Genomic DNA, 24,723 nt, shown 5'->3' on the forward strand with positions numbered 1-24,723 from the left:
CAGTGGCAGCAGTGGCATGCCCCTTGGTTGACTTTCGGTGAAGCGGCTGCTAATTGTGATAATGGGGCAAGTGGAAACCAAACCAAACTGTGGCCAAGTGCCGACTGGCCAAACGGAAACCGAATTTAAGGCCGCCCTTAAGCCCCGCAATAAAACCTAAACTTACGGAAAAAATGTCAAGAAAATTGTGCGAGTGAATAGTAGAGAATACGGCTACGGATACGGATACTGGGAGTCGCCTCCCCCCCCCCCCCCCCTCGTGCTGCCATCCTGTGTGCGCGGTGCAGGGCAAAAAAATACACGTAAATGCTTTTTTAGCCAAGTTTATCTTGAGGCGAAATACTGTACAGAAAGCGAAGCAAAAAAAAAAACACAAATAAATACTTGTAAAATGGATTTACGTTTCGTATTCATCGTTTTCCTGCTCAAGTGGACCCATGCCCAAGGTAAGTACAGCCCCGGGCCTGCAATGGCAAAAATTCCATAGAAAATTGCTCAACAGAGAGCAAGTGTCTGCAGTGTCTGATGCCTCTGCATCCTTCTGCATCCTTCTGCATTCGTCTGAATGCATGAGACATTTGTGTGTGCTGCCACATTCCCGTAATGAGTTTCATTTAGCCATGGCTTTCACCCGCTTGGCCAGGATCTCCTGGTTTTGGGTGATTGCCGAAAGGTGTTGAAGGGCGGCGGAGGCTTCGGTGCATCTCAATGCGGGGTCTATCGATATGGGGGTCTGTTTTTTTCGGTTGAATGATTTGGAACTTTGATGGGGGTACACAAGCCTTTTGGGGGCAGGGAAAATAATCTTTAAAGGTACTCGACTCGAAGGGGAATGCACTTATGAGGCGAGGGAGAATTCCTTCAATTTTAGAGGGTTTTAGGTCTTATTTTTGTATCAATGAAAGGGGAAATCATGGCTTGAACTGGGGAATACCTTGAATTTATGAGTATTTTTCGGTAGCCGACATTTTTCCTTAAGGAAACCTTCAACCTACCCTCAGCGGGGCTCCACATAGGCCAATATGGCCCTTAGTTATCCGAATTCGGGGGTCGCGATGGTGTTTTTTTGGGATTTTAAAGTCCTAACCTTCAAAATAAACTCTACAAATATTTTCTAGAAATAAACGAATATATTTCCTGAGCCAAACATTCAGTTTTTCCTCTTAAGAGTGGCATTCCCCCAGGTCTTATCTCGGTAATCATTGATCCAGCCCCAAAGCTCTTAACTAATTGGGATATCCACTAACTTTAGTCACAGATTAAGTTGCCAGACACAGTTTAGCATATTTCCTGGCGGGGGAGACACATAAACCCGAATCATTTGCCGCATTGATTGCTTCCTTCTTGCAGGAAACCCGTAAAGCCCCGGAAAACTTTTACCCCCCAACCCCCCATGATAATTCATAACTCTTGCTTATCTCATCGAAATGGGGAAAATGCGGGGAAAATTCGCATGTGAAAACTTTATATGCCAGACGCAATACAATTTCCGCAACTCCCGAACAAATTAGTGGAAAATTTTGCCAAGAAAATCCCCCTTTTTCGGGCTGAGGGCTAACTAACCGAAATGAATGCGAGTCTGAGTGTCGGTGTGGAGTCCTTTTGTTGCATAAAATATGCGCATTTAATAAGGGGTAGAAGCGAAGCCCATGATGGAAATGAATATGTAAATGTTGGCCCACAAAGACAGAAAAACACACAACATTTGGGGGCTCCGCCAGCAGCCACCAGCCAGCAGCCACCACTCATAAATGATACAAAAGATACGTACATTTTTCCTTTACAAATACAAATACATATACACATATATGGTATGTGTTTGTGTGTGTGTTTGTGTGTGTGTGTGTGTGTGCATCCATTTGGCTGCTGTTCAATTTGCGTTCCTTTGGCTCCGTGCCCCACGCTCCGTGCTCCTCCCTTTTCGGTTAAGGGCATTTTTATTATGTAGTTCATGCATGTAAACGAATTCAATTGAATAATATCCTGTCATTTTGTTGTTACATCCTCGCCCGGCATAACCATTATCCCCCAGACCCCCCACCCCAGACCCCTCCGCAGGACCCCCTTTGGAATGGCTCGTTTGGCATGTCAAAATTTTTATCATCGCACAAAATCCGCCAATGGATGAAGGATGAAGGTTGTGGAGGAGTAAATAAATAAATCCCCACAACACGCGTGTCGCTCGCTCCCGTGATGCTGCCCCTTGTTGCAGGACCGCTCAAAAGTATGCAATAAATTTCGTGCAAAAAAAGAGAGGATACATATATTGGCATTTTAGTGGGTTTCCTGCGCGAGTGCGCAAGTGTGTGTGTGTGTGTGTGTGTGCGTGTACGTGTGCTTGTGGTGCATCCAATAAAAACAAATTAAATACTTTTTGGCCAACTTTGTTCCCGCTGTGCAAATGAAAGCGGGCGTCCAGCGGAGCCCCCAAGTTGTATGCCACATACACGTATCTTATCCGATGGCCCCAATGCCGCTCTTCATATTTTGCCCTTTTGTAAATGTGGAACACACATGTTTTCTACATTAAATAAAAGAGAATCTTTGTGTGTAAATCTACCTTTAGCCGTGATGCAGGAACGCAACAGAGATTCAAGCCACCAAAGGGGGTATCTGTGTCTAACCATTTAAACGTATTCCTCTTCATAGACCAGAGATTCAAGCCACCAAAGGAGGTATCTGTATCTAACCATTTTCACCTATTCCTATTCATACACAAGAGTGCTCCAGCGAGCAATCGGTTTTAGGGTACAACCCAACGTTTACTTGGAGTTTCTATGAATCAAACCGCAACTTGAAACAATCAGTTGGCTCATGGCAAACGGGCTCATATGAGCATGGATTGTGTATGAGCTCGAGCCTACGTTTGGGTTGAGCAATGATCGAACATGTTGGCTCAGGCAGATGCAGAGATCGATCATGTTAGCCCCGATAGAAGGGCGAAGGCAATCAATCAGACATCAACCGTCTCGTTTTGTTATTCGTTTGTGATCGTATTAGACGAGCGCCTTCCTTCGGCTACCGCCCATTTGCACCGCATCGGCCCATTCTTGCCCGAGAAAAAATAGTTATTTGTTTATATTTAGAATGTAGCTAAATTAAATGGCTCTTAAATAGCTAAACATTCAAGAGTGTCCAAAATATTCACTTATATTCAAAATTTACTGACACTGTGCCTATTATATTGATCATCAGAAAGGTGAGGTGAGCTCAATTACGATTAGAGCTCTTTTATTCGGCGGTTCCCCAGTTTTCATAGACAAAAAACAAAAATAAACCACAAAAAAATGTTGTTTTAAACACTTAAAGTACCATAAAAGTGATTATTATTGAAGACTTTCAACGTGTACCTCTAAATGTGATCATGGGTATATATCCGACGGCATTTGAATGTCTTTAATGCCTAATAATATCTGAATATCTTATATAAACTGTATCTTTTAGCTGAGGGAATAAACAAGGTTGTAGAGCAAAGGTACTCTCTATTCCAAAGATTCACTGCCCGCATAAATATCCGATAAATATCTGTTATATCACTTACCCGAAAATTCTATGATATCTAACCCTTGAACCCCCCACACTCCACTCCCAACTGCTGTTTCAACTTTGCAACAATTTGCTTCATTTATAAATTATTCATTTTTGTAGACTTCCGTTGCCAGGCAATTATCATTTTCATGGGAAATATTGTTGTTGTTGTTGTTTCGCTCATTTTTAGGCTCTCCCAAAAATGTAGGCTACGCAAAATTAATTTCTCTACTCAGCTGTACATATGTATCTGTGTATCTGTGTGTGTGTGTATCTGTGTGTGCTTTGGCATGTGCGTGTGCTTATTTATTTTGGCTTGGAAGGAAGGCCCAAGCAAGTCCTGCGCCTCTGTGCCTCTGTGTCTCTGGGTCTCTTGCCTGGCGGCGGCCAAAAGCAAAGGGCATAAATTTATTTGCCAAAAACACAGAACAGAGACGGAGATAGAGCGAGAGCGAGACAGTGGGGTAAAAAAGTTTTGCAGACCGGAATATTAATGAGTATTTAACCTAAATTGTTGCTGCCTTTGATAAGTGCCATGAAATATTCCCCATGTACCCATCCGCAAGGTGCCCCGCCTCCTCGTTCTATTTCCGCCTCTGGCCTGCGGTATCAATGGCACAGACAGGAAAACTTTCCATATCTACGGGCACAAGGGTTTTCTCAGGCATTAAAGAAGGCTTTAAAAGAACGAGGGGAAAAAACGGGTTGCCTTCAAGACTTTCTCCGACTGTCTGGGGAAATGGCTCTGCCTCGTGGACCGGAGAGCAGGTATTATTCGGCCAGCCGCAAGTTAATTGAAAAGCCCAAGATATTATTCGCTTTGCTGTCTGCAAAAAAAGGGCAAAGACCAACGAGGGACCATAATAAAGTAATATGGAATTAATTTGGAGTCCATTAGATGTGAAAATATTTCGAAAATTGACTGCCAGCCGTAAAGGGTTCAAATATTTCCATTTTCACAGTCATAATTGACTAAAGGCAAAGACCAAAGGGTATGCCGAGGAATTCTTAGAAAAATGCATGAAATTTGATAAAAGGTGAGGTTGAAGTTCATTAATACACATTTTTGGGTCGTACAATAAACCCATTACGATTTATATGTATTTTCCATCCACTTTAGGCAATGCACACTGTACGGACACACACAAATTGAATGCAAAGCAATTACCAGGTTTCAATCCATTCAAAACGTTCTTTGGTCCTGGCAAAATGTAATTTACCTTAGCCTTAGGCCAAAGGACAACTCATTCGAATAGATAGTCCTATTACACACACACACACACACACACACATATTGGGGAAAATTTTAATTAATTTCTGCATCAATTGAACGGCTGTCATAATACAAATAAAAGATACACGGACGTACGTACGTTCGAGTGTGTCTGTGTACAAATAAATACATGTATTTATTGACAGAACAAACAATGGAGAACATAGAGGACAACAGGCCATAGCCGGGATACAGACAGGATATACCCCATCATAATCGCCATATTTTGATTAAGTTAATTAAGCGATTTCCAGCAGAGACCCAACAATGCCTATCAACGGCATTTTCCCCGCTAATCTCCGACGCGCGCAACAAAACAGTCTATGGCTCTGGCCCGACATGATTACCCGCTGAGTGGCAAGTGTTTGCCATGTGAAAACATAATTCACTTCATTATGGGCCTAAACTAGGCCAAAGACCAAAGAGAGAACAAAAGAACAGCGGGTGGGCAAGGAAAACTGCAACACGAGGCAATTGAGCGCCTAATGAATTGCTCGGTTGAGCCATGTTCAAGCAGCCAAGGCGCTGCGAGGCCATCAAAACTTTAAAGTGCTCGAGAATGCCATTAAAAAATAGCAGGCAACAGCAAAAAAATATATATAGACTGGAACAAGAGCATAAACAAAAGGAATGCAAATTTCCATAATGAACCAAGGCGAAACTTTGATACTCTCATTGGGTGAGGAGACGCGAGAAGAGGAAAAGTTTCACTGCCGTTGTTTTGGGTAATTCCCCAGAAGCAACAAAAACCGCAGCCGAGAACAAGCAAGAGAGGTTATGAGTGCTTTGGGTATCGCTTGTGCTTAAGGCTTATGGGAAAAGGAAAACAAGAGAGAGATCTTACTTGACACAAAAAAACAAAGCTCTGCCTCTAGCTCGGCTAGCTTTCGGCTCGTCTCGTGGGACTTTGTTGATGTTCTGCTAGCTTGTAGTTGTAATGCACTTTTTCAATGCAAAACAGAGCTTAGGCAGCGCTAAAAATAGAAGGAGAGAGAGCGCTCGATCGGATTCGGCTCGCCGCCTACTACTTTACCTTGAGTTCGGTTACATTCGGATCGTGGGCTATCGTTGAGACTTCGCTGCCGCTGCGCAGCTTACGCAGGGTTTCAAGTTGAGAGAGAGAGAGAGAGAGATGCGTACCTGCTTTCGGCTCGTCTTGTGGGACTTTGTTGATGTTCGTGCTGCTGCCTTGTAGTTGTACTGCGAGGGCTTAAAGATCGGATTAGGCTCTCCGCCTACTACTTCGGCTCAAGATTTCGCTGCCGCTGCGCAGCTTACGCAGGGCTTTAAATAGAGAGAAAGAGAAGGCCCTACCTGAACTTTGGAACTTTCAGCTCCTATATCTCTTTGACAATAATGCTGCTAAATTGGAACAATTTTGAACAGAGTTTTGTATTCCTCAACCCTTTGCCCACTAGGTGACCTCTCTCGGAAAGCAGAGTGTCGGATATGGCGACATAAACAAGTGTTGAGCATATTTTTTACGGCAAGTTTGATATTTTTTTGCCTCCCACTCACGCCCGTTCTTTGCCCGACGGTGGCGCCGTCAAGCAATCATAAAGCACCCCAACAACAGGCGGAGGAAGTGCGGTAAAATGAAAAAAAAAACGGAGAAGAATGTCATGCGGTCAGAGTTGATGTCTGGGGAAGTCCGCCGACCCCGCCAGCCCCCCGCCCAGCCATAGCCGTCGTAGCCGTCGCAGCCGTCTCGCCGCCTTGTTCGCATTTCTCGCGCATTTTTCAAATGGCTCACCCTTTGGGCTCGGGCCAGAGACCGGAAAGGGTCGTTGCGGACCTAGAGACCAAGTGTCATTGACATTTTAATGTGCTAATGAAGATGACGACCCAAAAGCAGAAGAAAACTGCTTAAAAACATAATATAATCAAATTGTTATAAAAATAGTCAGCGGTGGCTGGCGCTGGACAAACTCCATCGGGTTTGCTTTCCCTTCCTCTCTCTCTCTCTCTCTTCCTGTGTCTCTCCCACTCTTTCGGAGCGTTGGCTACTTCATTATCGTCATCGCATCGTGGGGTTTTTAATTTTTTTATATTTCTACAATTTTTTTTGGCCCCTCCACAGCTGCTTAAGGACTTGCGGTGTTTACGAGTTGTTGCGATTTTTATTTTTTGTTTTTTCTGCCATTCTCTACTCCATTTTGTTGCTGCTGTGGGCTCGGGTGGGGTCGGGTAGGGTCGGGTGGGGTCCTTCAGTCAATTATGTCAAAGTTGTCAATTCATGAAGGAAAATTGCAGGGCGTTAGCGTAAGCGGCTTTTGTATAGGGTCTAAAAATGTTAAATGTAGGTTATAATTTTGAGTGCAGCAAATGGAAGTGCGGTAGGAGGGAGGGAGAGAGAGGGAGAGACGGAAGTAGGGACAAGAAAGGACCACAGCTGCAGCTGACAAAACTGAAATTAAAGAAGGAGCTAAAGGGGTTTAAGGAAATATTATAGAATAAAGAAAAAGAAGGAGGGTGATGCGATATAAGGTTTTTATGGAAAAACTTCAGTTTTTCTATTACTTTGTGGGTATTTTGACATATTTATGCAATGTTTTATCGGAATTTATTCAAATTTTACTGATTTTGTGAATAAATGAAGAATCAATGCAAGCAATGAACATTTCACAACAACATTTCACACTATTCAACACTATTCAATATTTTTCAACACTTCTAGTGCAAACTATGGAAATTTGAAAACTATTCAACCCTATTTAATGGTTTTCAACACTTGTAATGCCAACAATGAACATTTTACAGCACTAATTCAGACTATTCATCATTATTTCCAACTATTCAGCACTATGCAACGCTACTTAATCGCTTTCAACACTTCTAATGCACTCCATGAACATTTACCGACACTAGTTTACATTTTCCAAAACTATTCAATGGCTTCCAACACTTCAAGTGCAAAAAATGAGCCTTTCGCAACACTACGACACACTGTTCAACACTATGAAATAGTGCTTAAGCTTATATTCTGTTACTTAAGGGAAATAAGTACACTTTAGAAGATAAAACTATAAATATAACTCAGAAGCATAGAATTAGCACTGAAAACAGTCGAAATTGCATATAAAATTTCAGCACTCCCATTTCTCGAAACTCTTTAAACTCCGTTCCAAAGTTCCGTTCCGTAACACTCTTCTCAAGTCGAGAACTTAATTTTAATAGTACCCAACCTTCCACTTTAATATCAAATCCAAAACCCCCTCCCCAGCGATCTCCATAAAAAATTGACTCTCAAAACTCTCATCTGGCCAATCCTTCGTCACAATCCTTCCTTAAGCGTCTTCATCTTAGGGGCACTCAAAATTTTAGCTGCCATCTGCTAGACGGCCTTTTTATGACTTATAATTTTTGTCGACTCATTGCCTTTTGGCCGAGAAATCAGCGCGCCTAAAGGCTATGCGGGCTATGCTTAACCATTTGTTGCGCCTTCTTCCTGGAAGGGTAAGGGATATCGTGGAAGTCTGCATAATTTATCAATGTCAGGGACTGGCCTGCTGATGAACGCACCCAGAAAGCGCCAGACCAGCAGATTGTGACCTTCCCTGGGTCCTGGCCCCCACTTTATTGTCCTTTCGTCGGCAAAATCGATAAACTTACTTGTTGCCAAAAAAGGCCATAAAATTTGAGCTTTTTAACAAGCAAATCGAATGAAAGGCAGGACGACAACGACGACAGGGATATTGTTGATACGAAAAGAAAAGAAATGGAATGAATAGAAAAGAAAAGAAAAGGACATGCCTGCTGACCCAAGTCCAAGCTGCTTATCAATGGCCTAAGCTAAGCATTCCTTGCCATTCCCATTCACATTCCCATTCCCTATCCCGTATACCGTATACCGTATCTGTATAGCCGTATCCGTATCGTTATCCCTAACCATCTCTCGGACCCCCGACTTTTGTTGACTTACCTTTTGTTCGTTTGGGCTGGACATTTTATATTTATTAAAAAAGAAAAAGAAAGAAAGAAACTCTGGGGCTCCTTGGGCTCCCTTTTTTTGGGGGGTGGGTCGGGGCCGTAATAGGCATCCGGTCATAAAAACATGAATTGTGGCTCTTAGCAGCAAATCCAATTGGGCATAAATCGGCTTTGTCGCCAGCACATGAGATGGATCCTTCCTCTTACAGGTCCTTTTCATCGGTTCCTGCTCCTCGCTCCTGGTCCTGCTCCTGTTTTACGACTTTGCCTCTCTGGTCTCCATTGTAGGCTTTATTTTATGTGCATTTAAGCACAATGCGCTTATTGACTTAATGACAAATGTAGTTAGGCATCTCTCCAGGCAGCTCTTCGCCCGATGACTGGCATGCACTGAGGGAAATACTCGCACACCAGACCGGAGCCCCCTTTCTGAATGATAAAATTTTGGCAATTTTCCGTGGAAAAATTCAAGAGTTCCTTGAGGGTCTCGGCACTTGACAAAAAGACATTTAATAGGAGCACCAGATAGCCGGAATTTACTTCAATTTGAACCCCAATTTATGGAATTTATCTTGGATGTTTTTTGATTGTTAATACTTCTATGGAATTCTGTTTTTTATGAGGCTTACAATGAGAAAAGTCTGAAAGAAAATTTGCATGAATTTAAGCGAATTTTCGATGGACTTTCCACGAGGCAAACACAAGGTTGTGGCTATGGTTGAGTAGATCTCTGCCGCCTCATACTTGGATTTTGCAATATGTCACCAAAATATTTTTTTAAATTCAAAAACCGCTGTTTTTGACTTTACGCACTATCATAATTTTTACACATCAAAGGCAGGGCGGTTCTAAGCAAAAGTTTAAGGAATTTAAAAGACGACCTTTCACAGGATATTTGATACGTTGCAATAGAATGGATATACCTGAATATATAGCGACCCAAGTTTGAAGTATTAAGAGCTCTTAAAGCCTTTGAAAATAATACAAAAAATACAGAAATAAATAAAGTTTTCTACCATTATTAATTCTTGTGCTATTTTGCGCTTTTCTAAATTTTTGTTACATTTTTTTTCCTTCATATTTTTACCCATTTTACATTTTCTTACTTTTTTTACTCCTTTTTACATATTTTTAAATTTTTGTGGTATTTTATGCTTCCATTGTAGACTTAAGTTTTTTAGTGGCATTAATTCTGAACAAAGTAAGGTACTAAATACAGTTTAACTTTCATAAGTCGAACCCCTATTATCCAAAGCAAAGGTTCAACTAATGGAGCCTTCGACTTACAGACTTAAACACTGTTGCCCTCCGTTCGAATAATAGAAGTTCGATGGATGTTAAAATGTATTTAACTTCTCCCAAGGACTATCGAAGGTGTCTGCCACAAATCTCCCTAAATTTCTCCCAGTGTCCCCGTCCAGTTTCCATCTAGTTCCCATTCGCATTACCACTCCGCTGCTGTTACCGTTTCCATCGCTGGCTGTTTGTGAGCCAAAGTGCTTGAGTTTCCTATTATAAGAGACTTAACTGAAATTGCATTGTGGCCGTGCATCCTGCACTTGTCACCGGCAGGCCCCGAGCTATTTGCTGCTCCTTGTACTCCTTCTTCTCTCTTCATTTTTCAAGGATGTTGACAAATTTACAAACGCGAAAGTGAATTTTCTTTCAATTTTGTTGCACCGGCAACAGCCAGCACCGGCAGCGTCTTATTCCTGCTGTCGCTGTCGCTGCTGTCTACATCTTTGGCTGGCAGGCAGGCAGGATGCGCGCCTAAGTAGTTTTTGTATAATTGCACTCGTCATTGTCGTCGTCGTCGTCGTCGGGGACATCCTATCCCTTTGGGTCTTCCCTGTGCCGTCTATCATGTTGCATCTCCTGCTGCTTTGCCCCCCTGCGGCAGTGGCAGTGGCAGTGGCAACAACAGCAATTAGGGAATGTTAACAAGCGCACTTTTCAACTTTGGCTCGCGGGCCTCTCTCCGTTGCACTTCAAAGGTGTGCCTCAGTCTCCCTCTCTCTCTCTCTCCCTCTCTCCTCCTGGCCTCCTGGGCCTTCTTTTTGCGTCTGATTTGAATGGATATTCGGTGGATTGCTATAGAAATTAGAGGCATATCCTTTATCCCGGAGGGGATTTAATGACATTTAAAGATGCTTCGCTTAAAGCAAGCCAGACACATTCATGGAACACCGAAGGACTCTCTTCCTGCCACTGAAACCCTTTTGAAATATTCACTAGCATTCAAACTTTTCTATTGAATTATTCAGGGCACTTATTCGTATTCGTAACCCAAATGCATTCATAATCATACATTGATTGACACACACCCCTCCCTCCTCCCCCGGGAGCAGCCACCCCACCACTTAAAAATCAATTTGTGGGTAGTTTAACCCTTAACCCCAGGGCCTGTAAGCAATTCCAACACAGCCATCGAAAGAATTATGATATTTAAAAATTATAAATTATATTATATAAAAAAATCTTATCTTTAAAAATTAAATAAAAAAAAAAATATAGAATTTTTTTATTTAGGGAAAAGCATTGTCCTCAAAAAAATCCTGCTAATTAAACAAATCTGAAAATAATTGAAAGTTTTACGTCATAAATCCCAGAGACCCGTAGAAACTATTTTCTAGTTTTAGGATAAATTCCCATGTTGACAATTAAGTTAAGCAGAAAACACAACCAGGACACCCCCAGACACGACAGAAACAACTAAAATGCGTCAAAGGCACGCAACCCTAAACAAAAACAGGAGGCCGGGGTGTCCACCCACACACCCCCCCCCAACCCCACAACCCCTGGCCATGCCGGAATACCAGAAGGACGAAAACTGGTTTCGGTTTCGGTTTCTGCTGGTTTGCAACCCTAATTTACTTTTAATAACTTCATAGGCAGCCAGCGAGCGGGCGCTGGCGAGCGGCAGCTCTGGGGGAAGCATTAAAAGTGTCCTTTTTCACATGGACGGCGGACAGAGGACGGAGGACGTAAAGCGTTAATTTCGATTTTGCTTAACGAGGGTTAAATGCGGCCCCCCCACCCCCCACCCACCATTTTCACAACAGTTTAACGCAAGTTTCGAGCTTGTCAGCAGCCGTTTCGGGCAACAGGGCGTATGAGCGATATCGATAACGATAATTACACATGCAGACAGGCCTACACCCTCCCTCCCTCCTGCCCGACCACCTGCTCTCATCCTCTGAAACGCATTCAGGTGAAAAATTCAATTTCCAACGTGCAGATAGGCCCGCCAGCCCAGGGACATGTCTAAGTGTGTGATTGGGTCTTCGTTGGGGCACGTTTTTTACCAGTGTGTGGGAGGGGTGGGGGTGGGGCTGGTGTATGGTACATCAAGTGTGCGGCTGCATGACTGAGTGACTTTGCTGTCAGAACATAGATTTGTGATGCAAGAGCAGACCCTCCTCCACCCGAAAAAAAAGAGTGAAAGAAACTCCAAACCAGCAGGCGACTCACTCGCATGACGAGTCGAGAGTTTGTCCCCCGTTAGAGATGGCATCTGCAGCACAAAAAACCCAATTTTGTTGGATTAATGAATCGTTTGCAGAGGAACCATTGATATTTTACCCAAAAACCTAGTCAAAATTATGAAAAATACGTTCTTGTGGTTATCGATTGTGATCGTTAATCGATTTCATTCTGCTGCCCGATAAAAAGCCATCAATTTTGTTGCTTCAAGTATCACTCATCGCTTGACAAACAGGAAAAACCAATCCACCATCCAAAATCGATACACCCTTCTCCCATCTCCAGAACCGCCTTCCCAGGCGCAGACATGTCCCCGCAAAAGGCGCAAAGACGAAGCGACAAATCGAAAAGACACAACCAGAATCGAACAGAAGGAGAGACACGACCAAAATCGAAGAGAAAGAGAGAGAGAGGGAGAGGACGGAGAGTGGGTGAATGCCAGATTCTGTGATTTCAAGCGACGCCTCACCAGAGCGAGCGCCTCGGTTCCATCTTCAGCTGCGGGCCCCAGGACCCAGGACCCAGGACCCATGACCATGTGGATGTCGCTGTCGATGTCTATGCCCATTGCCACTGCCACTGCCACAGCCATTGGCATGCGTTGCCATTGCCTGCTTTTGACAGTCGTTTTGCAAACATGTCGAAGCCATTAAGACAATCATGCGTTCGTTCTCTCGCTGCTCTCAGGGTCTCCTCCCCAGCCCCCACTCTAACGACTCTTACAACGCCTGTGCTTTCCCTTATATCAAGTGTTTTTTTGTGGATACCCTTGGCGAAGGGCTATACCGATTGGGCCCAGAGGTTGGTAGCACACCTATTCCTGAGTCATGAGAGATGCCAGATACGAGTGCCAGAGGAAAAATCAGGCAATATATGGCCCTTCCTATGGAACGTATATAACTCCTTAAAGGATATCCAACACTTCGGTTCTTTTGCAGCTCTTCTCGCTCCTCGTTTCCATCCGCCTCTCTCTTTCCCCTTTTTTATGCGGATTGTTTTTGTGATGCATGTTTTGTTTTTTTGAAAAATGGCTGTCGCGTCACTTCTATTGTGTTTTTGAGTGTTTGTCCTTCATTCTCTTCATCTGCCACAGAAACACTCCTCCCCTGCTCCACTCCTCCGCTCTCTCCGTGCCGCTGTCTGTTTGTCACAAAGATTTATGCGTTGCAATTTACACAAAAACAAAAAAAAAGCGAAAAAAGTGTTTGCCCAACGTTTAGATTGAGTGGAAGTTGCTTTTGTGTAGGTGTTGAAACGGATTCCAATAGTGGTGGCAAGCGGCATGCGGCAAGTGGCAAATGGGTGGCGACGGCCACACGCAGACATGGAGACACTTCTCCAGTGGCTGCCTAGACGAGGGCATTGTTCTACAGGCAGACATCATTTTTTTGATTTCAAAAGGTAATATTTATTCATCAGGGTGTTAAATTATTTGAGTGGCACAGAAAGAGGGGGAAATTGTGCTGAAAAAAGGGGGAAATTCTAAAATTTTAGCTAGATTTTGGTATGTCTTTAATATAAGAGTAAAAAGGGTCTATATCAGTAGTGGGCTTCATCATTCCACCCTCAATGACTTAAAGAATTTGGATATTTTAAAGAAATGGCAAGAAATGGCTGCTCATTATCACATTTTTGAGTTCTTCGTTACTCATGTTTGTATAATTTCTTTAAAAAAAAATTTGAGTTGTAGAAATGTTAAATTTTGGTTTAATACTCACCAGAAAATGTAGAATTTGTATTAAAACCATAGAAACACTGAAATAATACCAAAATTAGTTGATTTTTCCAGAATTTTTAGTTGCGAAAAGTAAAAACGAGTTGATATTTCCCTTAAATGGTTTCGGATATAAAAGAAAACAATTAAAATATAACCCCCTTTCACAAGGGGCACGTTTTCAATCGCAGCCCCGCCCTGGGGGCCAAAATCAAAAACAATAAAACCGAATGAACTTTTTCAATATGATTAAACCGCGAAAAAACCCCCCAAGGCTTCGATTTGCATTCATAAATATTGCTTAATTCTGCCATTAAATTTCGAAAATTATGTGGCCATGAATTTTAATCAAAAACTGAGCGGCCAGCCCCCCAAAATGTTATTTTCCAGGGGAGCACCACAACAGCAACAACAACAAAAAAAAAACAGCCTTAATGACTTATGAGTGGACATAAAACGAGGCAGAAACTAAATTATCCCATATATTTCACACGCCCACGCAAAGAGCGAGGGGGGCAGGCACCGAAAAATGGAAAATATTCCACGACACCCCCCCTCCCCCTCCCCCCATGCAATGGGGTAGCCCCCACCCGAAAATAAAACGCATTGCAGCATAAAAACTTTCAGAGACCATAAAAAGGAGCAGCAACAAAACTAATGAAATGGAGCGAGAGGCCCAAGGATCGAAGGAGGGGGAACAACAGCCCAGAGGGGACACGGGACAAGGACTATAACGACAGATTGAACCCTTCGCTTTTAATGCAATTAAGTTTAATTGAAAATTTTCACTCCGAAATTATGAGACGAACGTGTTGGGACATCACAGAGAGGCAGAGAGAGAGAGAGGCAGAGAGGGAGAGAGAAAGGACCATCCCCAGCAATCAGGGAGATAGAAATTAACATGAACACACTGTTATGTGGGGGTGAAGGGCGGAAAACAGGAAAAGCGGAAAAGAGAGAGGTGTATAGAGTGCTTGGCACGTACTCCTCCTCGGTCCTCGGTCCTCGTCCTGGAAAGCAATCAAGCGTTCAAATCACTAGCCCCAAAAAGCCCCAAGTTTTCTTTGATGCTGCGGCAGCGGATGATCCCCCCCTGCAGGACTTTATTACAAAACAAACAAGCAGCCAAGTGAGACAGGACTCATGGACACCACCCACCACCCCCCCCCCCTTTTGGCATTTAACTTATCTTTTATCTTGATTGCTGTTGACGATGACAGGGATAATGATGATGATGGCGATGTCCCTGTCCCTGTCCCTGTCCTGTGTCCTGTGTCCTGTGATTTTAGTTTACCTGCGGATAGGATTCGTGTTTAAACAGGCGAATGCCGCTTGATTTTAATTAGCATTTGACACAGCAGCTTGACACGGAGGGGGATCCTTGACTCCTTCTGCTCCTTCCACAGCTGTTAGTCCTGTAAATACTGGTCCTGGTCCTGGTCCTGCTTAATGAGCCATCCCACAACTCGAATTGCAAATGTTACCGTGTGCAAATAAAAATATCCTTGCGGCTGGTCCTGGCAAAACTTTACCCCCCTTACATTTCACGCTCCACAAAGTTTTGCAACACGAAAAAAAATAAGTTCGACAACGAAAAAAAACGTGGAAAATGCTTCCAAAGGGGGGGTTCTAGGGGCTTCAAAAGAGGGTTTGCCGGAGTCGAGGTAGACGGGCCGCGACCCTCCGTTTCCAGATATCGAAAGCAGATCTCAAAAATTCATTAAAATTCCTGTGTTCCTTTAAAGGCACTTGGGCTGTAGTTGTGCAGATCTAACTGGAATTGTAACTGGGATAACTGACACTCTCATCCCCCCCCCAGAAGCCCGCCAGCCCAAGGATTTGTCACAGGATGCTCTCTGCGCCGGAAAATTCAATGTGAAAACTTTGCATTTCCCCTATATTCCCGAGTGTGATATGTGTGTGGGTGTGTGGGTGGGGGTGGGTGTGGGTGTGGGTGGGTGGGTGTCAGGTATGGCTGGCTGGAGACTAAGCTGCCGTTAAGGCTACAGCCAGAAAACAGAGCCAGAGGCAAAGCCAGTGCAGTAGCAGTTGCAGTTCCATATGTATATTGGACACCCTGCCACCTGCCACCTGGCACCTGGGGAGGCAGGCAGGTTGCCTACCGAAAAACTAGAGCAATAGCTGGCAATGATTCTCTAGACAAACTTGGCTAACCCACATGTGGATATATGGATATATGTGGGCCAAACAGAAGTACACCCACAGAGCATTGTAATGCATTTACCTACAGCCGCTGCTCCTCCTGCTGCTCCTCCTGCTCCTCCCCTGGAGAGGATACACAACTTTTCTACTCCCTGCTTGTCCCCCATGCAAATGCAGTGTGCACTCTCCTGTGCCTGTCCTGAATTATTTATATTATTTGCACTCTATATGCAGCGGAGAGAACCAGGCTGGCAAAAACATTTAGCCCGAAAGAATCATGACTCTTGAACATTTCAAAATTCTGTTGGTTGGAGGGCCAAAGGTCCGAGGGTGTTGCCAGCAATTAGAAAGAGTGTCACTCGGGGACACCCTCTAACATCTAACATTTAATACCAACAAAAAAATGTGAGTCATTGCCGGGACCGGGACCGGGACCGGGACCACCCTTGTCCTTGTCCTTGTCCTTAACCACTGGATGAGAAGAGTGCCCGTCAATTGGTGGAATTTATGGCCGGTTACGGGTTGTTTCTCCCGCGCCGATGGCTGGGTGTGCGTCGCCATGATTCATAACTAAACAAGAGCCACGGACACGCCGCAGGCGACGACACCAACATCCCCGGAAACCATTGGCAGCACACGAAAAACACGAAACACCCAAAACACACGAAACACAAGAAGCGTTTACAAAAGTTTCATTTGAATGAGGTTTGTCTGGAGTTTCGCTTTCTTTTTTTGGCAGGTCTAGGAGGAGGGAACCATGTTTCAAGGATTTCGATTGTTTAATTTGAAAACTTGCTGAAAGACAGCAAACACTTTGAAGGCAAGCAACAAACTCTAAGGTGTGACAGCTCTTTGGGGAATGGGAGATGAGATTATTTCTTAGGCTCAAAAATTAATTTTAAGGAAAAAAAAATTGTACGAAATTTGTTGGTAAATTTAATAAATCTTATATTATTTCATTAAAGGAAAAACTTATTTTTTATTTTTTTTCAACTTAATTTTTTTCATGTTTCATGTTTGTGTTTCATTTTTTTTTTTAGTTTTTTAATGTTTTCTTTTTTTTATATATTTTTTCTATTTTATTAATATATATTTTTTTTATTACAATTTTTAAAGTATTTTTTAATTTTTCTGTTTCAATTTATTTTGTGTTTTTAATTTTTTTTTCTATTTTCTATTAGGGGAAGGGCTTCTTTTTAATTTTTGGTTTTCAACTTTACTTTGAATTTTTGAAGTATTTTCAATTTATGTGTTGCAATTTTTTTTTTGTTTTTTTTTATAAATTTCTTTTTTATTTATTATTATTTTTGTTATTTTTTTAAATACATTTTTTTTTAAATTAACTTTTTAAGTATTTTTTTGTTTTCTGTTTCAATTTTTTTTTTGTTTTTTTCTATTTTTTTTATTTTAATATTATTTTTGTTATTTTTTTTGTATATTCATTTTTTTTAAATTGCTGTTATTTGTGGAGAAACTCATTGAAAGATATATTTGTTCCACAAAGATAGTTCCTTAAGGCAGATATATGTATGTCCTTTTGGCAACATTTGGTCCATTTTTGAGCAAAAGCCAAGCCCCTCCAGAGGGATGGAAAGGGCTCCTAATGACAGAAGAGCTTTTCATAATAATTCCCAATTAGGACATAATTTGTCTTCCGCAAAAACAGAACAAAAATTGAGATCCATGACTGACAAAAATGTAAGAATAACGATGATGTAGAGGTTCATCATATCACATGTCCCTCCAGCATTAAATTCTATTTTGGGACAGGTTCCTGACCATCCATTACACCCGGCAGCAGCAAAGATTTACCCGAGCAGCTGTTGTTTCTTGCTTTTCCCGTGAATTATAGCAAAAATTTAATTATTGCATTGGCCGCTCTACTTAAGGAGGAGGAGCAGGAGGAGACCGACTGACATAGTTCCTTAGACGGAAGGAACAACAGGCAAAAGTTGTATGTCGAAAAGTATGCTACTAAAACAATTAGCAGGTCCTAGAGCGGGGCTATAATTAAAACAACAATGGGTGTAGCAGGAAGCAGAGAGAGAGAGAGAGAGAGAGGGAGGGAGAGAGAAAGCGCATTAGAGCATAGGAAAGAGAGAGAGAGAGCCTCCTCCTATGGGCTGCCTTTGATTGATGATGCGAAAGCAGCTAAGCCTCTGGCTCCTTGAAGTATGCAACACATAAGCAACTTCCAGAGGCGTTGAAGGAGCCCACACTTCAGAGGGCACAGAGTGGGGGAGGAGTGGGTGCATGGCAGAGTCTTTGTTTTATACTTGACCCCCCGGGCGACGGCTACGACGGCAACAAACTATGCAGTGCCCCACAATAACAACAACAACAACAACGAGAACTACAACAATAGCATTGAGAAGGAAAGTTTTCCTTTGAGCGAGAGCGAGAAGTGTGAATACCCTATTCGAGGAGGTTATTGAGGGTGTCTGAAGTACTCGATCGAAGGAAACTTTTCCCAGAGGCCCACACATGGACAAACAGAGAGAGCACTGCAGAGAACTACAACGAGTAGAACAAGTACCACTAGAACGAGTAATTGTTCGGTACTAGCGAGTAACGAGAATGAGTATAGCGAGCAACGAGTAGATCGAGTACTATGAGTGAAGAGTATAATGAGTACAATGAGTAACGGGTCCTGACCAGTAACGTGTACAATCAGTACCACTACAACGAGTAGTCAGAGCAATAAATATAGCGAATAACGAGTACAATGAGTAACTAGTATAACGAGTACAATGAGCAATGAGTATAACGAGTAAAATGAGTACCGAGTCGGACGAGTATAATGAGTATAATGATTAACGAGTTAACGAGTACAATGACTACCAAGTGGAAAAAGTGCAATGAGTAACAAGTATGACGAACACTACGATTAAAGAGTCCTTACGGTGCTAACGAGTAATAAACACAAAGAGTAAAACGAGTAACGAGTTCATCCAGCAGCCAAACGAGTTCCACTACAACGTGTAATCAATACTAACGAGTAACTAGTAACGCGTAGCTTACCAGCGAGAGTTAACGTTGAATGGTGTCCCTATTGATCCATATTAACCTTCTGTACACCCCATGGCTGCATGGCTGCATGGCTGGATGGCTGGCTGGATGGTAAGGGTATTCTTGAGAGGTAACCATGCAAATGTGTGTTATTATATACGTAGTACGTCCACATGCCTGCCGCACTCGCCTCTCCACTTTCTGGCAAAAAGGAAAAGAAAATGTTTAAGGAAATTGCAGCAAATATTTTGCTTGTTAAGTGAAACCCAGTTTGGCGAAACGTTTTCTCAGCAATTTCTTCAGGCATTTCGACAAAGTCTTGGTCTTGGTCTCCGTCTTGGTCCTCCAGATCCCTGGTTGTTGGATCCCCGCCTTCTTCTGTGGCACCCCTTCCACTATTTGATGCATTTTGCATAAGCGTTGGGCAAATGCCTTTGCTGCTTTTATGCAAATTTCTAGCATTTTCCATGTCGTTACATTCTTGTTCCTTGTGTTTTCCATTCTGCCATTCGAGCGAGTACATGGCACTCGGTACGAGTATGTGGCTTTTTCCCTGGCATGCAATTAAAACTAAATTAGTAGGCCTCTGGGCCACAGCCATACGGAATCGTTGCGAATTTTCTCGGTCTACTAATTGAATTATTCAGCTGCAAGTCGCCAAGGTTTTCCCTGGCCATTTTCCGCTTCTTTTTTTGGGGGCGTGGGGGCGGGGAGGGGAGGCTGTTCTCAAACAAACTGGAAAATGAAGCGTAATCAAAACAAAGGCCTTCAACGCTGGCAAACCCTTTTTTTTAGGTGTTGAACATCACCGCAGGGCCCACAACCGCAGCAGCCAACTTTTGGTCCTGTCGTGGTCTCGATACCGAAGGCAGGTCCTTGTGCCCGGTCAGCAAAGATATGCACAAACAAGGACCCACCCAAAAACGAAAAAAAAAAAGAACTGTGTCCACGGTTGAGCAACTTTCGCCCTGTCCATGGAAGGGTGCCACAACCCGACATGCGACATTTAACCCTCGAATTGTGCAGCGGCGAGACGACACATTGAACGGTTTTCATACTCTTCGGGGACGAGGGGTTAATGCAATTTGTAGAGCGGTTTGTTGGACACGAAAAGGAGGAGGGTAGGCGATCAACTGGAGAGGGCTTTGATGGTCTTAAGCGAAGCCTCTGGAGAGCATCTCCTGGTGTTTCTTTTCGAGAAGGAATCTATGAAAGAGAGGTGACTCTTGTACCTAGATTGGGGCTGAAAGATTCATCAGTTTGGGGGTCTTCCAGTCATGAAAATCTCCTTAAATATCGCCTGTAAAGTGTATCTTCTGGTCACCCCGGGGCACCTTCTCCCACAGAAGACTCTCCCATTCCATAATTCCCTTTTTCTTTCCCCTCCTTGCGTTGCATGTTGATTTTTCGACTGCCATAACTCCCCCGCCCCCCCGTCCAGCCCACTCCAACATTCACTTCGATGTTTTTTATTTTCATTTTCGTTGTTGAAATAACATTGACATGCCGTCTTGCTGGTTGACCCCTCCTCTGTCCTCTGTCCACTGGCCACCCCTCAAGTGAGGGTGGAAGCAGCAGGACATGCAACACGTCTGCTGGTCCCTGCCACCCCCACCCCTCCTCCTTTCTCTCGAATGCCTTTCTCCGAAATTTCGGAATTCGATTTCCAGCTTGCAACATCGTTGATTGTTGTTGTTTTTGTTGTTATTGCGGGATGACATGCAACTTTTGCCTCGAGCTGTTTGCCATTTGATGTTGTTGTCGCTGCTGTTGCCGTTGCCATTGTTGTTGTTGTTGCTGCCGCTGTCGTGTTGTCGTGTTGCAATCAACAACAAACTGGCAGAGCAACAAATGTGCTCGGCGGTGGCGTTTTATTAAATAACGTTTCAATATTCCAACATTTTCTGACATATCAATTTTCACGCGAAATGCCCAGCAAAAGATACAACCAAAATACACTCAGATACGCAGATACATAGAAGGAAAAGAGGCACACGTGAAGCGACATTTAGATACTAAAAGAATCCCTAGTAATCGTTCCTTGGGGGATCGGAAGGTTAATGAATATTTGCATAAATATTATTTTTTATCCCTTTTTTTCGATCAGTGTATATGATTTATAGATTCCTGCTGCGATATGTGTAAACTTTTGCATCTTCTTCCGCTTACTTTTTGCTCTCAGTGTGCCTCTGTGTGTGTGTGTGTGTGCGTGTGTGTGTGGGCTACGGAAAATTGTTTAGATATGGGCATGAAAATTGAAATTTATGTCTTTTGCCATTGACAGATTTGCTGGCGGCAAACACTCGACAAGTCGACAACTCGAGAGCTCCAGAGTTTTGCGGTTAGCAAATAAAGATTGCGGTGCAGCGAGCACTTGGCACCCGCAGGGGGCGGTGGGGCAGCAGTGGGTGTCAACCATTGAAAGAAACTTTCGTTAAATGGGTTTCCCGATGCTAGAGGCGGGAAAATATATAAATAAACAATTGAATTCGTAGCAAATGGCGATGGCAATAGTTTTTCATTTGTACTACGTTTAAGCAGTGAAAATATCAGAGGAATTTAAGGAGGGTATTGGGGTATTGAAAGCATCCATGGAACATCTCCTCAAGGGGGAAACAGAGCTGTTATCAGCAAAGGGAGCAATGGAGAGGGAAGCAAACGAAAAGATGGAGAGTTTAAGCAGTTCTCTGTCTCCCCAAGCAAAAATATACAACTTTTCCCCATTTCTTTGGTTGCAAAGACGAACGAATCTAATAAGATAACGAATATGTGCGTGTGAGCACGTCGCAATGGCGTGTATTTCAATCAAAAGAGGCTATATGGGCAAATTTTTCACATTTCGCTCATCCGAAAGTGCTGATTGTTGCTATGGGCAAAGATATCACGACTTACTCATGCGCTCAACTCCAAAACTGAGTCAGATGTTTCCAAAACCCACCAAAACCAAACGGCTTACTCATTGGCTTGGATCCAGCTGCAAACCTGTGCCTGAAGTCCATTCACAAATGAAATGCCTACTTCCACATAGATTCTTGAATTTTGCCTTTGATTTTCCCTAAGATCCAAGCAGTGCACGCCTCCCTTGCTGCACTGCTTCACTGACAGCGCCAGATAACTATGTATATTTTGTGCAGAAACTGCTTCACTGAGCAGCGATCACTGCCAAAGAACTAACAGAATTGACAGACAAAGAAAATGCAATGCTGTGCATTCGAATAGAAGCAATAAGCAGGGCTGAAGGAGGCATCCCGCCCCTCCGCCCCTCCACCCCTCCGCAAAGAGCAACCACAACTTAAGGCCACATTTTCTTAATAATGTTTTAAACAAAAGAAGAGTATGCTAATCTCCGGGCTTATCTAGCCCATGAACCCGGTCCTGTCAGGTGTACAGCCACCGCCCCGCCCCGCCCCCTTTTCCACCCAACTAATTTCCCAACGTTTGCATTATGCAAAAGAAAACAAAACAAAAAGTAGGGGCAAAATAACAGAGAGAGAAAAAGGAAAATACTTAAATGCTAAGCTACCAGAGTGTGGAGTCCTTTGCCGCATATGCAAATCTAAACAAATTAATTCCAAACTGAATCCTTTGAGCAGCCCCCTCCCCCGGGAGCCCCCCCTTCTGCCCCCCGCAATGCAAGCTGCAACTTCATTTGCAACGTCAACGGCAGTGCGCATTAACATTGTTTTCATTTGGCCAACGAGCGTTTCTCGTTTTACCCCATTTTCTTGTGCATTTCCACACAAACCGCTGACGATGATGATGTCGACGACTGACGCAGCGGAAAACGGAAAAGCCCCGCATCAGGCAGCTCCCCCACCTCGTCGAATCCTTTTGCAATTTTTATATTTCACATTTCTTTCAACGCTCTGTCTCTCTCTCTCTCCACTCTTTGGCAGGTTCACATCCGCCGCGAATAGTGGAGCATCCCATAGATACGACAGTGCCACGACACGAGCCAGCGACGCTTAATTGCAAAGCCGAGGGCAGCCCCACGCCCACCATACAGTGGTACAAGGACGGGGTGCCGCTGAAGATACTGCCGGGCTCCCATCGCATCACCCTGCCAGCTGGCGGATTGTTTTTCCTCAAGGTAAGCGGTAAATGGGGGAGGCATAAAAATGAGAAATTATTTTAAAGGAGTCGAAAGGGAGTCGACTTGGGGAGTGCCTTGTAAAAAAACAAATAAATAAATAACAAAAGAAATTCTAAAAAAAATTATATCACTGGTTATTGTATTTTTAGTACATTAAAATAATATTTTAAAAATCTTCCAAGCTCTTGAACTTTCTGGCTTGCACTTTTCCTTTAACTCTCCCTGGCTCTCCTCTCCCCCCCACCTCTTCTCTCTCTCTTTTATTTGCATGCATAATTATTATTTCTGCTCCACGCTTTCATTCATAATGAAAGAGATGGCAGAAGTCTCTGCTGCTGCTTGCGAGAATGATAGTAAGAGACAGACAGATAGACGGACCGACGGACAGCGCGAAGGAGAGTGAGAGCGAACATTTTGCTGCGCCATCTGTTGAGTGATGAACAAACTAATTGCTTTCATTTTTTATTTTTTACACTCTCCCCACGGCCTGCACTCCTTTTCTGTAAAATCTTTCCTCTTCTTTTGATTCGCCATTCCTCTCCCTTCCCCCCCCCCCCCCTCCCACATATTATTTGGAAATATTTTTGCAAAAATAACTGTTCACTCGAGGTGGTGGCTGGCTGCCTGCCGTCGGCGGTGGGCAACAACTTCATTAACGAAAGGTAAACATACATTAAGCAAAAAGATGAGACAGAAGCCAGCGAGAGAGAGAGAGACAGAGAGAGGGCGGTGTGAGAGAGACTACGAGAGCGTAAAGAGCAAATGTCAGACAGACAGACAAATAAAGACATAACGGAAGTTGGCATCCAGAGCGGGAGAGGGAGAGGGCGAGGCTGGGCTGGGCTGGGCAGTGCTGTCGACGTCGACGTCAGCGTCGGCAAAAGTCAGTCGTCGCCGTCGCCGCTGATGAGCTGCGAGCGAGAGGGACAGACAGATGGACAGAAAGAGAGTGTGCTCTAAGATAAATTCGTAAGGTGCGTATCAAAAGCATACGACAGCCACAATATTTTACCTGCAAATTCAAGCCTCAGGCGGGATTTTCCTAACCTCAAATTTTGATCCTCGAATTTTCGACATTTTACCCTAAGGGTTTAGCCCCAATTAGCCCCAAAATTGGTGTTAATTAGTGTCTGGAAACCTGCAAAACATCCTGATCCCTACAGGAGCCCCATCTATATATTTCAGGGCCTGGAAGCTCTCAAGCGGCCCGTTGGTCTAGAAGAATGATGCTCGCTTCGGGTGCGAGAGGTCCCGGGTTCAAATCCCGGACGGGCCCAAAACTCTTTTTTTTCCTTCTCTTCCTTCTTTTTTCCTATACTTTTGCCACGCACCTTATGAGCGACTGCCTGGCCCGTGCCGTGGCTGTCGAGCAGGAGCACTCAGCAAATTTACGACGCAAAAAGCCAACGAGAGCCGCGCGTTGATTATGCTGATGATGCACTCGGAATCGCAGTCTCAATTGGGCGACTGCTGCTGGTGGGTGGGAAAGCGGGTGGGGAGGGGGAGGGGGGGCACTCTGTCGGCGTTGCG

At 43.6% G+C, this 24,723-nt stretch overlaps 1 protein-coding gene and 1 non-coding gene across 3 annotated transcripts in view; both read left to right on the forward strand.

The window, feature by feature from the left end:
• The first annotated feature begins 250 nt into the window (after nt 1–250).
• The window catches only part of robo3 (roundabout 3), a 51,492-nt gene continuing 27,019 nt past the window's right edge, over nt 251–24,723 (forward strand). For both annotated transcript variants that reach the window (XM_033380124.1, XM_033380125.1), the window contains exons 1-2: nt 251–446; nt 22,997–23,190. In XM_033380124.1, the coding sequence (XP_033236015.1) occupies nt 392–446; nt 22,997–23,190 (249 nt within the window). In that variant the 5' untranslated portion in view covers nt 251–391. The remainder of the gene's footprint in view (nt 447–22,996; nt 23,191–24,723) is intronic.
• On the forward strand, nt 24,398–24,469 carry TRNAP-CGG (transfer RNA proline (anticodon CGG)). The gene has a single exon. It is a non-coding gene; the product is annotated as a tRNA-Pro (tRNA).

This window comes from Drosophila pseudoobscura, chromosome 4, assembly GCF_009870125.1.
Source record: "Drosophila pseudoobscura strain MV-25-SWS-2005 chromosome 4, UCI_Dpse_MV25, whole genome shotgun sequence".
NCBI lineage: Eukaryota > Metazoa > Arthropoda > Insecta > Diptera > Drosophilidae > Drosophila > Drosophila pseudoobscura.